This window comes from Myotis brandtii, unplaced genomic scaffold, assembly GCF_000412655.1.
Source record: "Myotis brandtii unplaced genomic scaffold, ASM41265v1 scaffold416, whole genome shotgun sequence".
Classification (NCBI taxonomy): Eukaryota; Metazoa; Chordata; class Mammalia; order Chiroptera; family Vespertilionidae; genus Myotis; species Myotis brandtii.
The window spans coordinates 443,150-458,833 of record NW_005365989.1 but is presented as its reverse complement, the minus strand read 5'-3'; the positions used below and the strand labels follow the sequence as shown (position 1 = coordinate 458,833).

The 15,684-nt window shown below is 40.2% G+C and overlaps 1 protein-coding gene across 31 annotated transcripts in view; it reads left to right on the top strand.

The window, feature by feature from the left end:
- Positions 1-15,684, top strand: part of TCF4 (transcription factor 4) — a 340,777-nt gene that overhangs the window by 312,641 nt on the left and 12,452 nt on the right. For all 31 annotated transcript variants that reach the window (XR_001363545.1, XM_005873627.2, XM_005873628.2 and 28 more), the window contains one exon: positions 15,399-15,534. Coding sequence is in view for 30 of the 31 variants with exons in the window: in XM_005873627.2 (XP_005873689.1) it covers positions 15,399-15,534 (136 nt within the window). In the remaining variant the exon portion in view is untranslated. The remainder of the gene's footprint in view (positions 1-15,398; positions 15,535-15,684) is intronic.

Here is a 15,684-nt window from a genome sequence, read left to right as displayed (position 1 = left end):
TGTTTTCTTCCCAGTAAACAAATTATCACGTGAAAAGGAAGAAAGGCAACTAATACTTTCTGAGTGCTTGACAAGTTGCCAGCCTACTGCTAGTGCATCATATACGTTATGGAAGGCAGTCTGCTCAAGAGCCCAGTGAAGAGGATGATGGAGTCCATTCTGGGTGTGAGTCAGCTGAGCCTCGGAAGATTTGAGTAGCCTCAACTCACAAAGCGAGATTTAAACTCAGGCATTCTGACTCCAGTTTCTATGCTCCATATTGCTACCATGAGTACACCCATCTGTAACATGCCTTTTAATAATTAATTTCAGGTGGTAAGAGCTCATGATCTTCAAATCTTGATAAATGTTTGTTGATGAAAGAAATTTCCAGGTGTCTCATGGCCAAGTTCCCAGAGCAACTCTCTACCCAAATGTGGAGGTGAAGAACTTTCCCTCCAATGCGGTAGCATTCTAGATTGAAATCCACATTGTCAAAACACTTATTCCTAAATCAGTATGTCCATGGAAAGTGGCAAGAGGTGTGAAACTCTCCATATGAGGGTCCTTCAAGCAATAGAGTTTAAGCTAACTTTTCTATCATACCCACTCACTTTTCTAATAGAATCCAAGCAGAAACCTCTGAATGTGGGAGGACTTGGAAACAGCTGGATTTGTCACTAACCCTGTCAGAATCTCTTATTCAGATATAATCTCCTCTGTGCCTCCATTATCTCCATGGTTAACCTGATATTAAATCATTCAATTTTGTATAAGTTATTGAAGTGGCAGTTTCCAAATATAATTCCATTAATCATTCAGTGTTCGGGTTCACAGACGAAACCTGAAAGAAAGCCTTTCAGATGACCTAATCTCTCCTTCTAACTGACTAAGAACAAAACCCACATCAAAAATGTCTTCATGTGACTCTGTAAGGGCTCCAAATTACTTGTCAGTAGAGTCAGCAACTATAGGATCATTTAGCTAAAAAGCTCCTATTCTATTAATATATAATATTAATGTGGTTTCCGGATCCCTTTTGCTTAAAGTCCACTTATTCATTTCAAAACCATTTATCAGATAGTAACCAAATGCCAGGCTCTATGCCAACAGGTGGTCTCTGCTCTCAAGGGGTTCACAGGCGAGTAGGGAAGGACACATACTTGAAAGCAAAGTGCTGCAGCAGTGTGGTTAGGCTCCACAAGAGAGGATGGACCCAGCCCTGTTATCTGTGGGAAGGGTCACCCTGTCCCTTGGTAGAGGAGTAGTGATCTCGTAAGGATCACGTTGCTCTAGTTGACTTGGGAGTGGAAGCGCCCTGTGAACCCACACCTACACCTGTCCTCCACAGCATCCCCTTTGGCCCCTTCCCAGAACCCCAAGTGGGGTTTGGCACATTTCAGGAAGCTCTGACATAAGCCAATATTTACCCAGCTTCTCTCTTATCAATAACATTTTTAGTTTGACTTTGGATTGGAAAGAATTTATCAGAAGAGCATTCATTAGGTGAAGAAGCACCTTTTTATTTCATTGACATTAAACATAAGGGAACTTTTGCCATGTGGGGCCTCAGGATAAAGGACTTAAATTTCATAGTTCTTTTATTTTTATAGTTCTTAAGATTTAGAACCATTGTATTTTAGATGCTAAAAGTACCCAGAGGTCCTTTAGCTCATGGCCCTTATTTTACTGCTGAAGACTAAGGCCAAGAAAGGGAAGTGACCCAAGCATGGGTACTCACTAGTTAATGGCCAAGCTAGGATTAAAAACCAGACAAACCAGCTATGAGACCAGCACTCTTTGTGCTAAATACCACGCTGCTGCAACAACCTTCCTCTCTAACCTAATACCATAGCAATTTCAACACTGTGGCTGGTATTACAAACCGCTCTGTTACTCGGACTTAACTCATGAAACCCAAGAAAACTCTTCAGTTGTCCCCTGGCTCCTTGCCACATATTGCTATTTAGCTTTGCCAATAATACTTGGCAATTAGAGATGGTAGTGGGCAGTGATGTGATATCTTGGGGAGCATTTACTGGCATGTGGTTGTGGGAGTAGCAGACGTCAGGAAATTCTGTTTCTACATGGAGCTCTTTGACAAAGGTATGATCCATAGGGTCTTCACCATCTTCACTCTTAGGTTTTCACAGATTTTAATTTTCCACAAAATTCCATATATATTTTAGCACACACTTCATTTCTAAGCAGTTTTTACCATAGTATCTCAGAGACTTTAGAAGTCATCTCTATCCACATCCCCCTACAAATGCCCTGTCAAGTGGTCAGTAAGTCTCTATCAGCCTCCTTCCTTCAAGGCTGAGTAACTCCAAGTGACCACAAAGCCATTTCCAGCAAATGCTAGAAAATTCTTTCTGAGTCCAGCCCATATTTACTTCTCTGTGAAGTCTGTATTTTTCTACTTAGAGTTACCCTAACTCAATCCAACAAATATTTAAAATTTTTTCAGTTATTTGAAGACATCTATTCAATATTTTTTCTCTAGGCTAGACATTTATATGTTCAAATATTTAACCTAAAAATAGTTTTTGACTCTGATTTTCCAGTTCATTCTCCAGCGTATAAAGGATGCTTTTCTTTTTCTAGGACCTTTTAGTTTGTAGAATCTCAACCTGAACACAGTGCTCAAGGAATTACCAGGGTGACTATGATGGACCTATCACCAAACCCATTCAGTAGATTATATCTTTATTAAAGGCCGCCTACCTAGATCCTATTAGCTATTTTTGATGATTTCATCATCCTGCTCATAAATATTGAACTTGTAATCAGCTGAAATCCTTAAGTCACACATCTCTCAACTATCCTCGTGCACTTTTTGTTGTGCCAGACAAACTTCACAGAACAGCTTTGTATTTCAGCCTTCAGCCTTCAGTCTGTTTCCAGCCTCGTCTCCTTTAGGTCCTCATGCAGTCACATATTCTGCCAGCTCTGTTGTTGGCAAATTTAAATGTGATGGGTGTCATTGATGCCCACCTCAAAGCCATGAATAAAAATGTTGACCGGGAAGGACATAGAGCTGAAAGCCTGAGGTTCAACACTATAGACACTCTCTCTGCACTCAGTCTCCCCCTGCTCTTTCGGTTTAATATTTCCCCCCTAACTTTTCTCCCATGCAGTCCACCTTTCCTCATTTTGTTCATAGCGTTATCACAAGACACCAGGCATTCAGCATTCCCATGAATGAGATTTGTTCAGAAAGACTTGTTCTTGGTAGAACCAAACTGCGTTTGAGAAGTCATTGCCTCCATCTCAGAGCACTTCGAACTCTTTTTTAAATAGCTTATTACACACTTTCACCCATGACCTTAGTCATTAGTGTCATCTTTCTATAGGTACTGTGTTGTTTCTTTAATTAAGATATTTGCCTAGCACTTGTGTTCTACCATCTCTCCTAATCTCCACAACTGTCAAATATTTCTGAGAGCAGATTAACACTTTCAATTGAAAGTTTTTAATTATATCTATGTGGTACTTTATTTTTTTAATGTAAAAAAAACAGAACTGAGAAAAAAGGGCTTAAAGAAATTCACTTTATTTTTAATTTCCCACCTTTATTGAGATATTGTTGACATCTAACATATGTAAGTTTAAGGTGTACAATGTGTTGCTTTGATACACCTACATATTGCAAAATGTTATCACAATAAGGGTAGTTGATGCCTCCATCTCCTCAATAATTCCTTTTTGTGTGTTATCATGAAGTAATTCAGTTATGTCATTCATACCAAAACAGAAAATACTGGAGCAACTTGGCACACTGTACATTAGATCCTCAGAACTTACTAGCACTGTGACTATTCACACTCCATTAGCAACCCCTAAAACAAGTGGTTGGAACATGACGCATGTCCAGATCTCACAGCAGTGGGTCCAAATTAGGAATCCCCCCCCCCCCCGCCACACACACACACACACACACACACACACACACACCTGTTTTACTAAAATTCAGGCCCTGTGACCTACAAACAAGAGTCAGTTTCCATTGGACCATCATACCCAAAGAACAATCTTTCTCCATCTTCTAGGACAAGCCAAGCCTCATTTTCTTACTTTTCCCCTAAAGTATGTATTTAGCACTTTGGATAAAAACAAAAACTTGTTGTCTTCCCCACTTTTAAAATATGAAAACATATTTAAAACAGACTGTATGATCTCATCATATTTGTACTTTGCTTTCTTCTTAAATAATAGAGGGAAAAGCAAGTAGACCCTTTTAATAGCTCAGTCATCATAACATTTTCTTTGAACTTTTATTGGGAACAAGGACACAGTGCTAAACCATCATTTAGAAAAGGCCAACCCTTGCATTTAAACCCTTGTTTTCTCAAGAAAGATGCGGAGTGGGGGGAATATATAGTGAGTGTATATATTAGAAAATAGGCAGGTGCTCATTCACTCCTTCGACGCCTCAGATCCTTTGGGGGTACATACCCGTCTCTGATCCTGCGGGCCCTTGACTGTGGGAGGGTGATAACTCAAGTGTGTGTGTACCCAAAATGCAAACTAGAATCCCTAAGTGACCTAAGGAGCAACTCAGAAGAGGGTGAACATTGGGGTCTGTAGGATTTTGACTGTTACAGGCTAGAAAGGGCACCACAGAACCATAGATAAACATGATTTTTTTTAAATGCAGAAAATATAGGATCTTATGTGGCCAGATGGAGGTAAGAAAGTTGGCCCCTGGTAGCAGCCCTGTAGCACCCAGCCAGGGCTGCAGTGGGCGCAGAGCCCCTCCTTGGAGCGCAGCAGCTCCAACAATTGGCGTGGATATTTCACATGAGAGTCCACAGGAAGAGCAAGTTTTCATGTATATTTTTTACATCCAAATTAAATTAACTCATGGAATTTTCCACCCTGAGGAATTAAAGTAGCAGCTCATGAAGTAATTCAGTTATGTCATTCATACCAAAACAGAAAATACTGGAGCAACTTGGCACTGTTTGAAAGCCTAAACTAGGCCGTGGCCATTTTATATTTTTTTAAAACCTGTGGTCGTTGTGTTATTTTAGCTTTTATTGTGGCTGCAAATTTTTTAAGTCAAAAGTATCTTAATTACTTAGAAAACAGAAGTGTAAAATGGTTTCAAAATAAGAAGAAGTTTTAGGCAAAGCAGTTTTAGGAATGAAAACCTAAAAAAAAAAAAAAGCTTTAACCACATTTCTGAAAGGTGAGGATTCTACCTAATTGACATTTACAGTGGTGCATAATTATAGCTTCCTTTATATCCATAAGTTGTCTTAAGCTCCAAAGTTGAGTTTAATCACAGGATCTGTCCAATATTAGTTAAATGACATCTTTGGGGAAGTATTGTCCTGCTACAATAGCCATGTTCATTTTCAAGCGGGTAATTGGACATACTGTCAAAAACCAATGTATTGAGCCGCCACGTTTTAATGTCTCATTTGCCTTCTCCCCGGCTTCTGCTCTCGGACGGTCTCTTTTGGAGCTGAAAGTGTGTGAAAGTTATTGGAGAAGGGCAGTCTCTGGGTAGTGTTTCTGTATGCTGCCCAAACTTCTCCCCCCTCCCCCCCCCCGCCCGTAGTCTAGATGGGAAACAGCTGGTTTTTGTTTAAAAAGCTGTTTTGCGAAATGTCTGAAGCTTGAGGTGTAGAACTGAGGTCACCAGTGCAGCAGGTGCTCAGGAACAAGTGAGCAAGGCCCTGGGGACCGGCCGGCCCTGTCACCTTCTGCTGGGCACTTCCATGTGGAGGAACAGTGTTGAAGTTGGCTCCTTCATTTCGGGCACAAACAGATATAAGAAAGTAATCGCATTAGCCAGGCTATTAGAAGTGGAGTATCTTTGAACACAGCCAGCCCTTGAGTAAATAATTAGCTCAGTATGAAAAAAACCAAAATGGTCATTTCCCTCCCAGGGTTTCATGCAAAAGTCTCGGCCTGAGCTTCCTTTAGATATTATAAGATTTTGAATTTCCTTTTTAAATACACCAACACTGACAGAACTACAATTTCAAATAAGTGCTCCCATAACCCAGCGTGTTTTTCACGTTTATGGATGCCAGCTAAGCGAAAGGGAGAGAAGAAACCTGAGTTGGTGAGGCCAGCACCGGAGCAGTTTTGAAAGAGGCCAAGTAAGAAACATGTGGAATCACTAACGTGCAGGGCACGTCAGATGTCCACCCGTCTGAAGATGAAAGGAAGCAGCCTCCTCCCCTGGGACCTGGAGGTTATTAGCAGCTGTTTATCCAGTCGGGAATAGAGATTAACATTGTAATTTTTTTTTAAGAACTAGAAGAAAATTTGTTTGGGAAGTTGGCTCTTCATACCAAGTCACTGTGCGTTGCCAAAAAAAACTTCCTTTCTCAGAACTCATGTACTCAAGTTGAGCAATGTTATGATTCTCTGAGAAATTCGGAATTATCAAAAAGTCTGTCTCCTTTAACTAGAACAGGGAAGGACAGGCATGGATGGACGTCGGCCATTGAGACATCTCCTTATACTCTAACTGGGAAGCTAGCTGTTTGGTGTGTTACCTGTTCTCCAGCCTGCTTCTAAATGGGGCGTTCTTTGCACGCCCCCCCCCATACCTCACTTCCCCCTAACTTAATCTCTACCATCCGCGGCATACACAGATGGGTTTTGCACATGCCTACTGCTTGTAAAATGCCTTCTCATGACATATTGGGGAAGCTGCTTAGCACTCTGTGGAGCTTTATTCCAAAAAAAAAAAGAGTTGGATATTGGTATTTTCCTCTGATTTAATGCTACTCTTAATGTCATTTTCTTTTATTAAATCCTTTCTTTCGCTTTTGATCTTCTTTATAGCAGAGCCACTGGTCATATGGAAACTATTATTGGGAGATGAAAGACTTCATTGCAGTTAAATAAGAGTGAATCATTTGGGCCAATAATACACACATCCAGTGAGGTACCATTTGTGTCCGAATGCCCTATGTTGTTCACTTTGTAGCAAAGCCATTGAGGTTCATAAAGGGATTTATAAAATCCTGCTTTTTGTCTGAAATGTGTAGTCTGACAACATGAAAACATTAATATGCAATCCTTAACTCCTTATATATAAGATCTAAATAATGCCACTTTTCAATTTAAAACTGAAACTTTCATTTAAAGTGGAGATACCACTTAATTAAAGTTAAATGTCAGTTTTTAAAAAATATATTTAAATGATCTACATCAAAATTCTACCATCATTTGAAACCTGTCTAAGATGCCACCTTCCTTTTGAAGCAGCCCCTGTTGTCTCTTCTGATAGGGTTTCACCCGTCCTTTCAAGTCCTGCACGACCTGCATCCCTTAGGACATTCATCTTACTTTGCCTCCGATAGTAATTATATTAATCCACAATTAAGATAAGAGCATTGAAAGTAATAGTTATGTCTACATATTTTTTTTCTAAAAATGCCTAAATAGACCCAGGCATAAAGTAGATATTCAAAAGGCATTGGTTGAATTAAATGTTTATTATTGGATAGAAACATGCTAAATGTATATTCAACAATATCAAAAGGTGTTAGGTTTCATAAAGAGTCTCACAGACACATGCCATTCGTGCCATCCTTTATTATTAGGAAGCATCTAAGTGCACGTTGTGAGACTACAATCCTATAACAGTGACCTCTACACCCCGTCCTTGCCCTGGGGACACTCTCGGCTCAAGACAAGTGCAGGCTTTATGAATGGCAGCAAACCGGAATCATCGAAGTGTAAGCCCTGCCGTATTAAAGGATGCCCTTCTCCCTTCCTCTCTCTAAAATCAATAAAAACATATTTTTAAAAAAGAAGTATAGGTGTAGATCTTAGACTTGATCCACAGAATAAGGAAAATCCATGTCACAACCTTGATATGCAAGGTACCAAGTGATGGGCATTTAGTGGGTTAGTATTTAGAAAGTGACTGAGAAGAAACATTTCATTTGTTTAGGTAAGCTTCTTTACCCTGCCACTTCCTTTCCAAGTATTTTGCAGTAGGCATGTGTTACTTGATAAGAAGAAGAGCATTTTAAAAATAAAGGGCAGTTGGGTAAGGAGAAATCCCGGTGTTGGACCTCCTGGACTAGCTGCAGGAGTTGTGTGGAAGGCAGACGTGATTGTGCACGCACACAGGTGTGCCTGCACTGCAGGGTCTGAAAGTGCACCTCACGTATTCAGTCATCTTTCCTGCTCACAGGTAATTGTAAACTTTCACCATAATCTCTGTGCTAGATGTGCTTCCTCACTGAGCATGTGGTAACTTTGGTTCCCTACTTATTAACCTGTACATGGGTCAGGGGAGGGACTCTGTTAACCACCCCTCGAACTACCTGTTTGGTGGGCTGCATCCACTTACGGTTTCCCCTCTATGAAGATGATGTAGAAAATTGGGGGCGAAGGATGGAGATACAGAGGAGAGAAATGAAACAGTTTTAATAGATGGAACTTATGAGTTAAGAAAAAAAAAAAGATGAACTGAAATCAGATAATCATTTGCATCTCTCGAACTAGATCACAGAATCATTCATTTTAACCATTTCGGTGGACATCATGGGAGTTTCAGCCTAGTTGGTCACATGACCAGCCAGCACTGCCAAGATAAAGGTCATTAAGATCATGTTTACATTCTCTTGAAAATTATCTTATCATTTGGAGAAGCTAAGCATGAAAAAAATCTCCAAGAATTGCCCAAGAAGGAATTACCTTAAATTTCAGGCAAAGTTTGAAGTGAAGCTATGAGATGAGATTTCCGGGGGCAGAAGGGGGGAACAGGTAGGTGTTCTTAAGACATTTAGGAAGTCTCCCAGTAAACATTGCCTAAGAATTAAAATCCAAACAAAAGAATTGAATCCATATCTGACTTTAGTGAAAAGTCCTTCAAATGTTTAATCCCATGAATTAAAAATATATATTCTGGTCATTTATTTGTGGTTGAAAGGTATCCTGGATATTAGAACTTTCTCACACAAAAGAGTTGGTTATTAGAGTCTTGTTTTCTATAGGTTCTGGGTGCCTCTAGTACTGTTCCTCATGGTAACATCTCCTGCTGCCATTTTGTGAACTCCCAGGTTCCCACCGGGGAGCTAGTAAAAAAGTTTGCATGACCACTTCCCATCTCTTTAAGAGATTCGATTTTTGGATTAAACGGTATTTTGCACATTTGGAAAAATAAGTTCGCTCTCCTCTAATATGACAGAGATATGGAAAGATAATTGAAACTGAAATCTAGTACTCTACCACTGTCATGTATAATTGATATTTCATGGGGAGATCACAGTTACAGACACCAAAACTGTTTTCTGTGTCAATGGGTGTCTAATTACAGTAAAAGCCCATCAACTTTTGTGTGTGTGTGTGTGTGTGTGTGTGTGTGTGTGTGTGTGAATATGGCAAAACAAGAAGAGAAAGAGAAGAGACACAAGAAAAACTCTCAGGACCTTTTTCTTTGCCCAGTTCTTTTTAAAAATCACCTATGTCAAAAGAAAAATGTTAAACCAGATGCCATTAGTAACAAACTTCCATTTTGATATTACCAAAATGTTTCTAATAGCGTATCTGGTTTGTGTCATCATTTGGTCTAGAAACTGATGACAGGTTTCCTACATTGCCCATCCTGCACTCTTTTAGGAGGATTATGGTAGAAGAGAAGGAACTGAGGTCTGAAAGCCTGTTTTGAAGCAGTTATCTCTGGAGATAACATTAACAAGGATTGAATAACTGCCAAATGAAATTTAATACATTTTCCCATCCATGAAATAGGCCTTTTAAATACAACAGAATAATTACTTTCACAATACTCCCTGGAAACAAAGGGAGCAGACACACTGAATGTCTTTTTGTTTGTGGTGTTTGTTGTTCGCTGAGGATGGGGATGAGGGTGTTTACCAGGGTGCTGTGCATCCCACATAAAACAGCCTTGCCAGCAGCCACCCAATTTGAAGCTGCATATCTTTTAAATCAGCTTATGTTGGAGGAGTTGTGGCAGATATTAAATTTTGTAATTTAGTTAGACATCTTGGCGTTGGCCTTGGCCTGAGTTGGTGAACCATGATGTTTTTTCCTCTATAATAAAACTAAAATGATTTTCATATCCATATCTGTATCTACACACACACACACACACACACACACACACACACACACACACACACGTATACACACAGTTCTAAAACAAAAGCTCCAGTAAGTAGACCCTTTTTGTCCCTTAAATCTGTAAGCAGGGTGGGGCAAAAGTAGGTTTACTGTTGTGAGTATGCAAAACACAGACTTTATCCTTGTATTACTTATCAGTTATTGTATTATTTTCCATAAGAACAACTGTACACTTACTTTTGCCCCCCCCCCCACCCTGTATGTATACCACATAAAATTGTTCAATGTTATAAGTTTTCTGAGTTTAAAATTTGTTTCAGCCCTTTAACTGGACGTTCACTCAGTCACTTAGCCACTTCCAGCCTTAGCTTTCTTCTCTGTCAAATGAGGAATTTGGCCTAACTGGTTCCCAAGTGTCTCCAAGCCCTTAAACTCCATATACTATGATTTAAAAGTGCTTCTGCTATATCAATATTTTCCTCAGAAAGTAAGGTTATTTAATATTTATGGTGCTTACAGACTCAAAAGAAGTAATGCACTTCTAAAGTTATTTAATTCTGCCCAATGATAAATTAACACAGAATTTAAATAGCTGTGTCGTAATTTGAATATGACTTGAGCTAAGATGAAATGTAACTTAGATATTTGCACATAACAGCCATGGTCTGCAGGGCCTGAATAAAAGGCAGAGATGTTGAGATCACATGATCTGGCCTCTTCTTCCTCTTTTGTAGCTCATGGGACCATGAATGGAGACACCGATCCTAGGGTGGCCCATTCAAAGGATGGCCCACATCTGCTTCAAAATGAGCTGGGCCATCAGATGATCTTGACATTCTGAACTCAGAAATACTAAGACAGAGAGGGAGTTAGCAGCAGGCATGGATCCTGAAAGAATGTACCACAAGATAGTGTGAAGGAAGAGTCCAGCTGGAGTCATGAGGGGCAGAGTCAGAGAGAGACAGGTTCCAGCTGAGGAGGAGATGGGCTGGAACCGCTCATGAGACATAAGGAGTGGCCTTAGGTCCTGAGAATCTTCTGGGTCCAAAGCCTAAATTACGAAAACCTTCATGATAAAGCTTTTTTTAAATTTAATTTACTGGTTAATAAAATTATATAGGTTTCAGTGTTCAAGTCTATTATACATCATCTGTATATTGTGTGTTCACCACCCAAAGCCAAGTCTCCTTCTGCCTCTATTTATCCCCTTATACTGTCTTCTAACCCCCTTCCCTCTGGTCATCACCATCCTGTTATCTTTATGAGGTTTTTGTTTGGGTTTTTGTGTGTTTTTTCTTAACCCCTTCACCTTTTTCACCCAGCCCTCCAGCTCTCCTCCCTTCTGACAGCTGTATCTTGGCCAAGCTCGAGTGAGGCTCTGGTTCTTACTATTAGAACTGCCTCACTAAATTGATCTCGGGGCACAAAGTCTCACAAAGGTCACTGTAAGCTCACAAGGACAGGGCCACATCCAGGCTCTTCGCCATGTGTCCCCTGTCCCTCGCAGAATTACAAGCATGGGCTAGATTCGTAAACATTTGTGAATTAATGTGCACTTGGATCAATTAACAATTATTGAATATATTTTTAGATTTTAGTTCTAGCTTTTACTTTTAGCATAAATATATCTAAAGCCATATAGTATGTGACCGTAAGAAGGCTGTTCCTACAGACTGCAAAAGCATTTGCAATCAATATTAATTAAGTGAACTGGTTTCATAGGCTGGCTTTTAACTTTAAACTATTGCTTATCTAGGTTAAAAGGTTATTATCAAAATGGGGCTTTAATTAAGTATGAATTTTCCTTTCTTTTTTTTTTTAAAGGCGCCATCCTAAGAACCTATTTGTAAGTTTAAAAGAATCTGGTTTTTCTAGTTACCTGATCACGTTATAAGGAAAGTTGACAGATCCTGATCCTGGCCAGGATAGCAGTATTGGTTCCTCCGTCTGTTTCTGAGCTACCCTAGTGGTGGATTTGTGCTGGCCACCTACTGTCTTTCTTTCCTTGTCTTTTATGTGACCAGAAGTAATGTTTCTGAAAGAGAACTGAATAGGATGCTGTTGTGGTCAAGGAAACATGCAAAGCTAATTCTTCAGATTAGAATATTATCTGATAGTCAGAGCTATTGGACTTGATCCTAGAGACTCAGGGTCATTACACATGGATCGGAACCTATCATCCATCCTTCGCTTGACCTGGAATACACCCGTTTACAAAGGAGGTCTTCAAACAGTCAGGATAACTTTGTCCCCAACTTTCTTTATGAAAAATAATTGATGTATTGCTTGAGATGATCTAAAATGATCTATGGAAAATATATAAAATTAGGTAGCATATATGGCTAAAATCTAAACAAAAACATAGTTGGAACAACTATATTCTCAAACATATTTATAATAATATCATGTAAGATTTTTTTTAAATTGTATTTTATTGATTTTTTACAGAGAGGAAGGGAGAGGGATTGAGAGTTAGAAACATCGATGAGAGAGAGACATCAATCAGCTGCCTCCCGAACGCTCCCTACTGGAGATGTGCCCACAACCAAGGTACATGCCCTTGACCGGAATTGAACCTGGGACCCTTGATTCCGCAGGCTGACGCTCTATCCACTGAGCCAAACCGCTTAGGGCTAGCATGTAAGATTTTACTGTCATCATGCAGGAGAGAGATTTAAAATTAAATGGATATGAACAAAATAGAGGCAAAGATGATTGGAAGTACAGGCAGCTTGAGTTCTGAGGGTTCTGGAACTACTGAGACCCTTATGGTAATGTATTACGCACATATTTTCAGAACACAGAACACTCTATTATCATTGGGTACCAGCTGTTTGACATATCTCCTCTTCTTGCATTAGACATGGGAATTATTCTCTAAAACTTCTAGTATTATTTCCTCCATTTTGGGCTTTGAGTAACTTATTCATCATTATATAACTATTAAAGAAACCAGTTACACTTAGAATTTAGATATTGTTGACTTGACTCTCATCATTGTATTATTTTCACTCAGTTACACTGTCTTCCATAATAGTTGAGGCAAAGAAAATAGAAAGGTAATTGGTTGTGAATTCTTTTTTCCTCTTGTAAAAACTAATCTCAGTGTGACCAAGAGGGGGGAAGAAGAAATTGAAGAATCAATATCTAAATATATTTTAAGTGAAAAGCAAAATATCAACCTTAAATTATATCATAAATGCCTACAAAGAAGGCTTGAAAGTTTTAACATAATAATTCTAAAACACCTCTGCTATGCTCAGATCCATGGTTACCTCAGTGATTCCAACTTAGAATCCTCCTTTGTGGAAGTCCAAGAACTGAAATCCACTGGGAATACCAAAAAATATGAGTCAGCGCTAAGGTAATTGTTTAGGGTAACATTGACAGACTTAAAGAGTGAGCATTTGATCAAGGCCTTTGAAATTCATGCTTACAAGTTGACATCTTGGATGGAAAGGGTAATCATCGAAGGAATAAATCTGGGAAATGCACAGATTTAAACGTGGCAAATCAAAGCCTGAATGGAAAATAGTATCAGTCTTTGGAAGGAAAAATAAAAACATGTCCCAACAGTGAGTGAGAAATGGCTGGCGGAGCTGTGGGCATGGTCTGCCTGTAAGGGAACAGGCTTCAGTTACACATGAAAGACAGGAGTGGCGTGGCAATGGCATTACGTATGTGAGAAGGACTTACACTTACTCCATGAACTCCAGGGGCTGAAACTAGAACCAGTGGTGGAATGTGCAAGGAGACCGACTTTGGGTGAAAATGGAATGGACTGCTTTGGGAGACCATCAGGGTCTCAGTGCATTTGCTACACACTCGTAAGACCTAAATAACCACCATTTAGAATGATCCAGAAAGGGACTCAGGCACATAGGTGGCAGACAGCACAGGCTTGCTCAGATCTCTTAGCTACAGCATTCATTTATACTTCACGAGTCTTTAAATCCTGTACTATTCTTGCTATATTTTGAATCTGAGCAATTGATCCTTTCCCCCGCTCCTGAATTATCTTCTTTGAATTGCCTGTAACGGTGAGAACTGGATAGTGGGCTGCCTTAGCTAGCATGCCTCTGCTCAGTTCTGGGAACGCGACTGTTGTCAGCTCAGAATCTTGTTGTTGCATTCCTTAGAAATACTCTTTAAATATTTGGTAGCAAAAGAGTGGTGATTCTCCTTTGTGGCTTTATATTTTGGTTGAGAAAAATTCAAGTTTTTGATTTATAGCAGTCTAAATTCGTAGATAAATATTTTCAGTGTTAGACTCATTGTCTTGTGTAAATGTTCACCTAACAACAAACTAAGAAAATAACTAGTTGGAAATGCAAACGAAAATGCAGCTACTCAGGTTCCTCTTAGTTCGATGCTGCAGCTTGATGTTCTGCTTTAAGGCCGTGTACCCTCTAAAGTCAGCAGTTGCTGTCTTCATGCCGTGGGTTCAACATCTCTGGGCCCAGAGTAGGTAGTACTAGTTAATAAAAAGCTCAGCAGCAGGTTTTTCAGACCGAAGCATCGTGCTGTACTCTATGATTTTATTCTTGGAAGCATAAAGACTGTTTACAATATGGTGTCTTCCTGGGATCAGAATAGTGAAGAAAAAAAAAATGGAACAATGTCCAAACTCTTTGCATGGCAATGATGGCATTACTGGTGTGTTTAATAAAACCTTTATTGGGACATTTTCCGGTGTGGTGGCATTGGCAGAAACCGTCCCCCTTTGGATTTGGAACTCGGCAGCTGATGAAATACAGTAAACATTAATTTGGAATGGGCTGCCAGTTTTGGAAAGCCAGGTGACATTTTATTATATTTGTACCGAGCAGGGGCTGCGTCCCATACTGCTGCCGTTTCCGCTGTCACAGGCTTAGCTGGCATTATGGAAAAAAAATGGCAGGCCTGAGAATCTTATCCCCTGAAATGAAAGTCGAATGCCAAATTGAAATTCCTGTAGGATTTCCGATAGCAATGGGGGAATTGAGAAGCCCACAATTAAGCATATGGGCATTAAGATAATTGTCAGATCTGTTGGCGGACATGATAGAAGACAGATGGGTACGAATCAGTGCGCTCCGCTGCAGCACCCTGGGAGACAATTTGACGTTTTACCTGCCTGAGCTCCTCTGCCATATTTGTCACTGGATGTACAGCACGGCATCTTGCTGAGTGTTAAGTGGCTGTGCAGGGCACTCTAGGTGTATGCGTGGTCCTTCAGCGCCCTCTAGTGAAATGCATTTGGGAGTTTTGTTTTGCAAAGGCCAGTCTTCCTTCATTAGGTCCTGGCTACCCCCGTAAACAGCTGTCTCACCTCTGGTTCCCGCTAAACTCTGGTTCCTCTCGCCTTGCAGGTCGGGGCCCATCGTGAAGACGGAGTGGCCCTGAGAGGCAGCCATTCTCTTGTGCCAAACCAGGTTCCAGTCCCACAGCTTCCTGTCCAGTCAGCCACCTCCCCTGATTTGAACCCGCCCCAGGACCCGTACAGAGGTAGGTCCACTGGGGCACTTCTGTCCTCACACAACAGCAGAGCTAGTGCTGATCCCCAGCTTACTTGGCATTCGTCCCTCAGGAAGCACTGGCAGAAAACCAAGAATCAAATTTGGCCCCAAAATGGTAAGTAAATGGGAAAGTATTTAG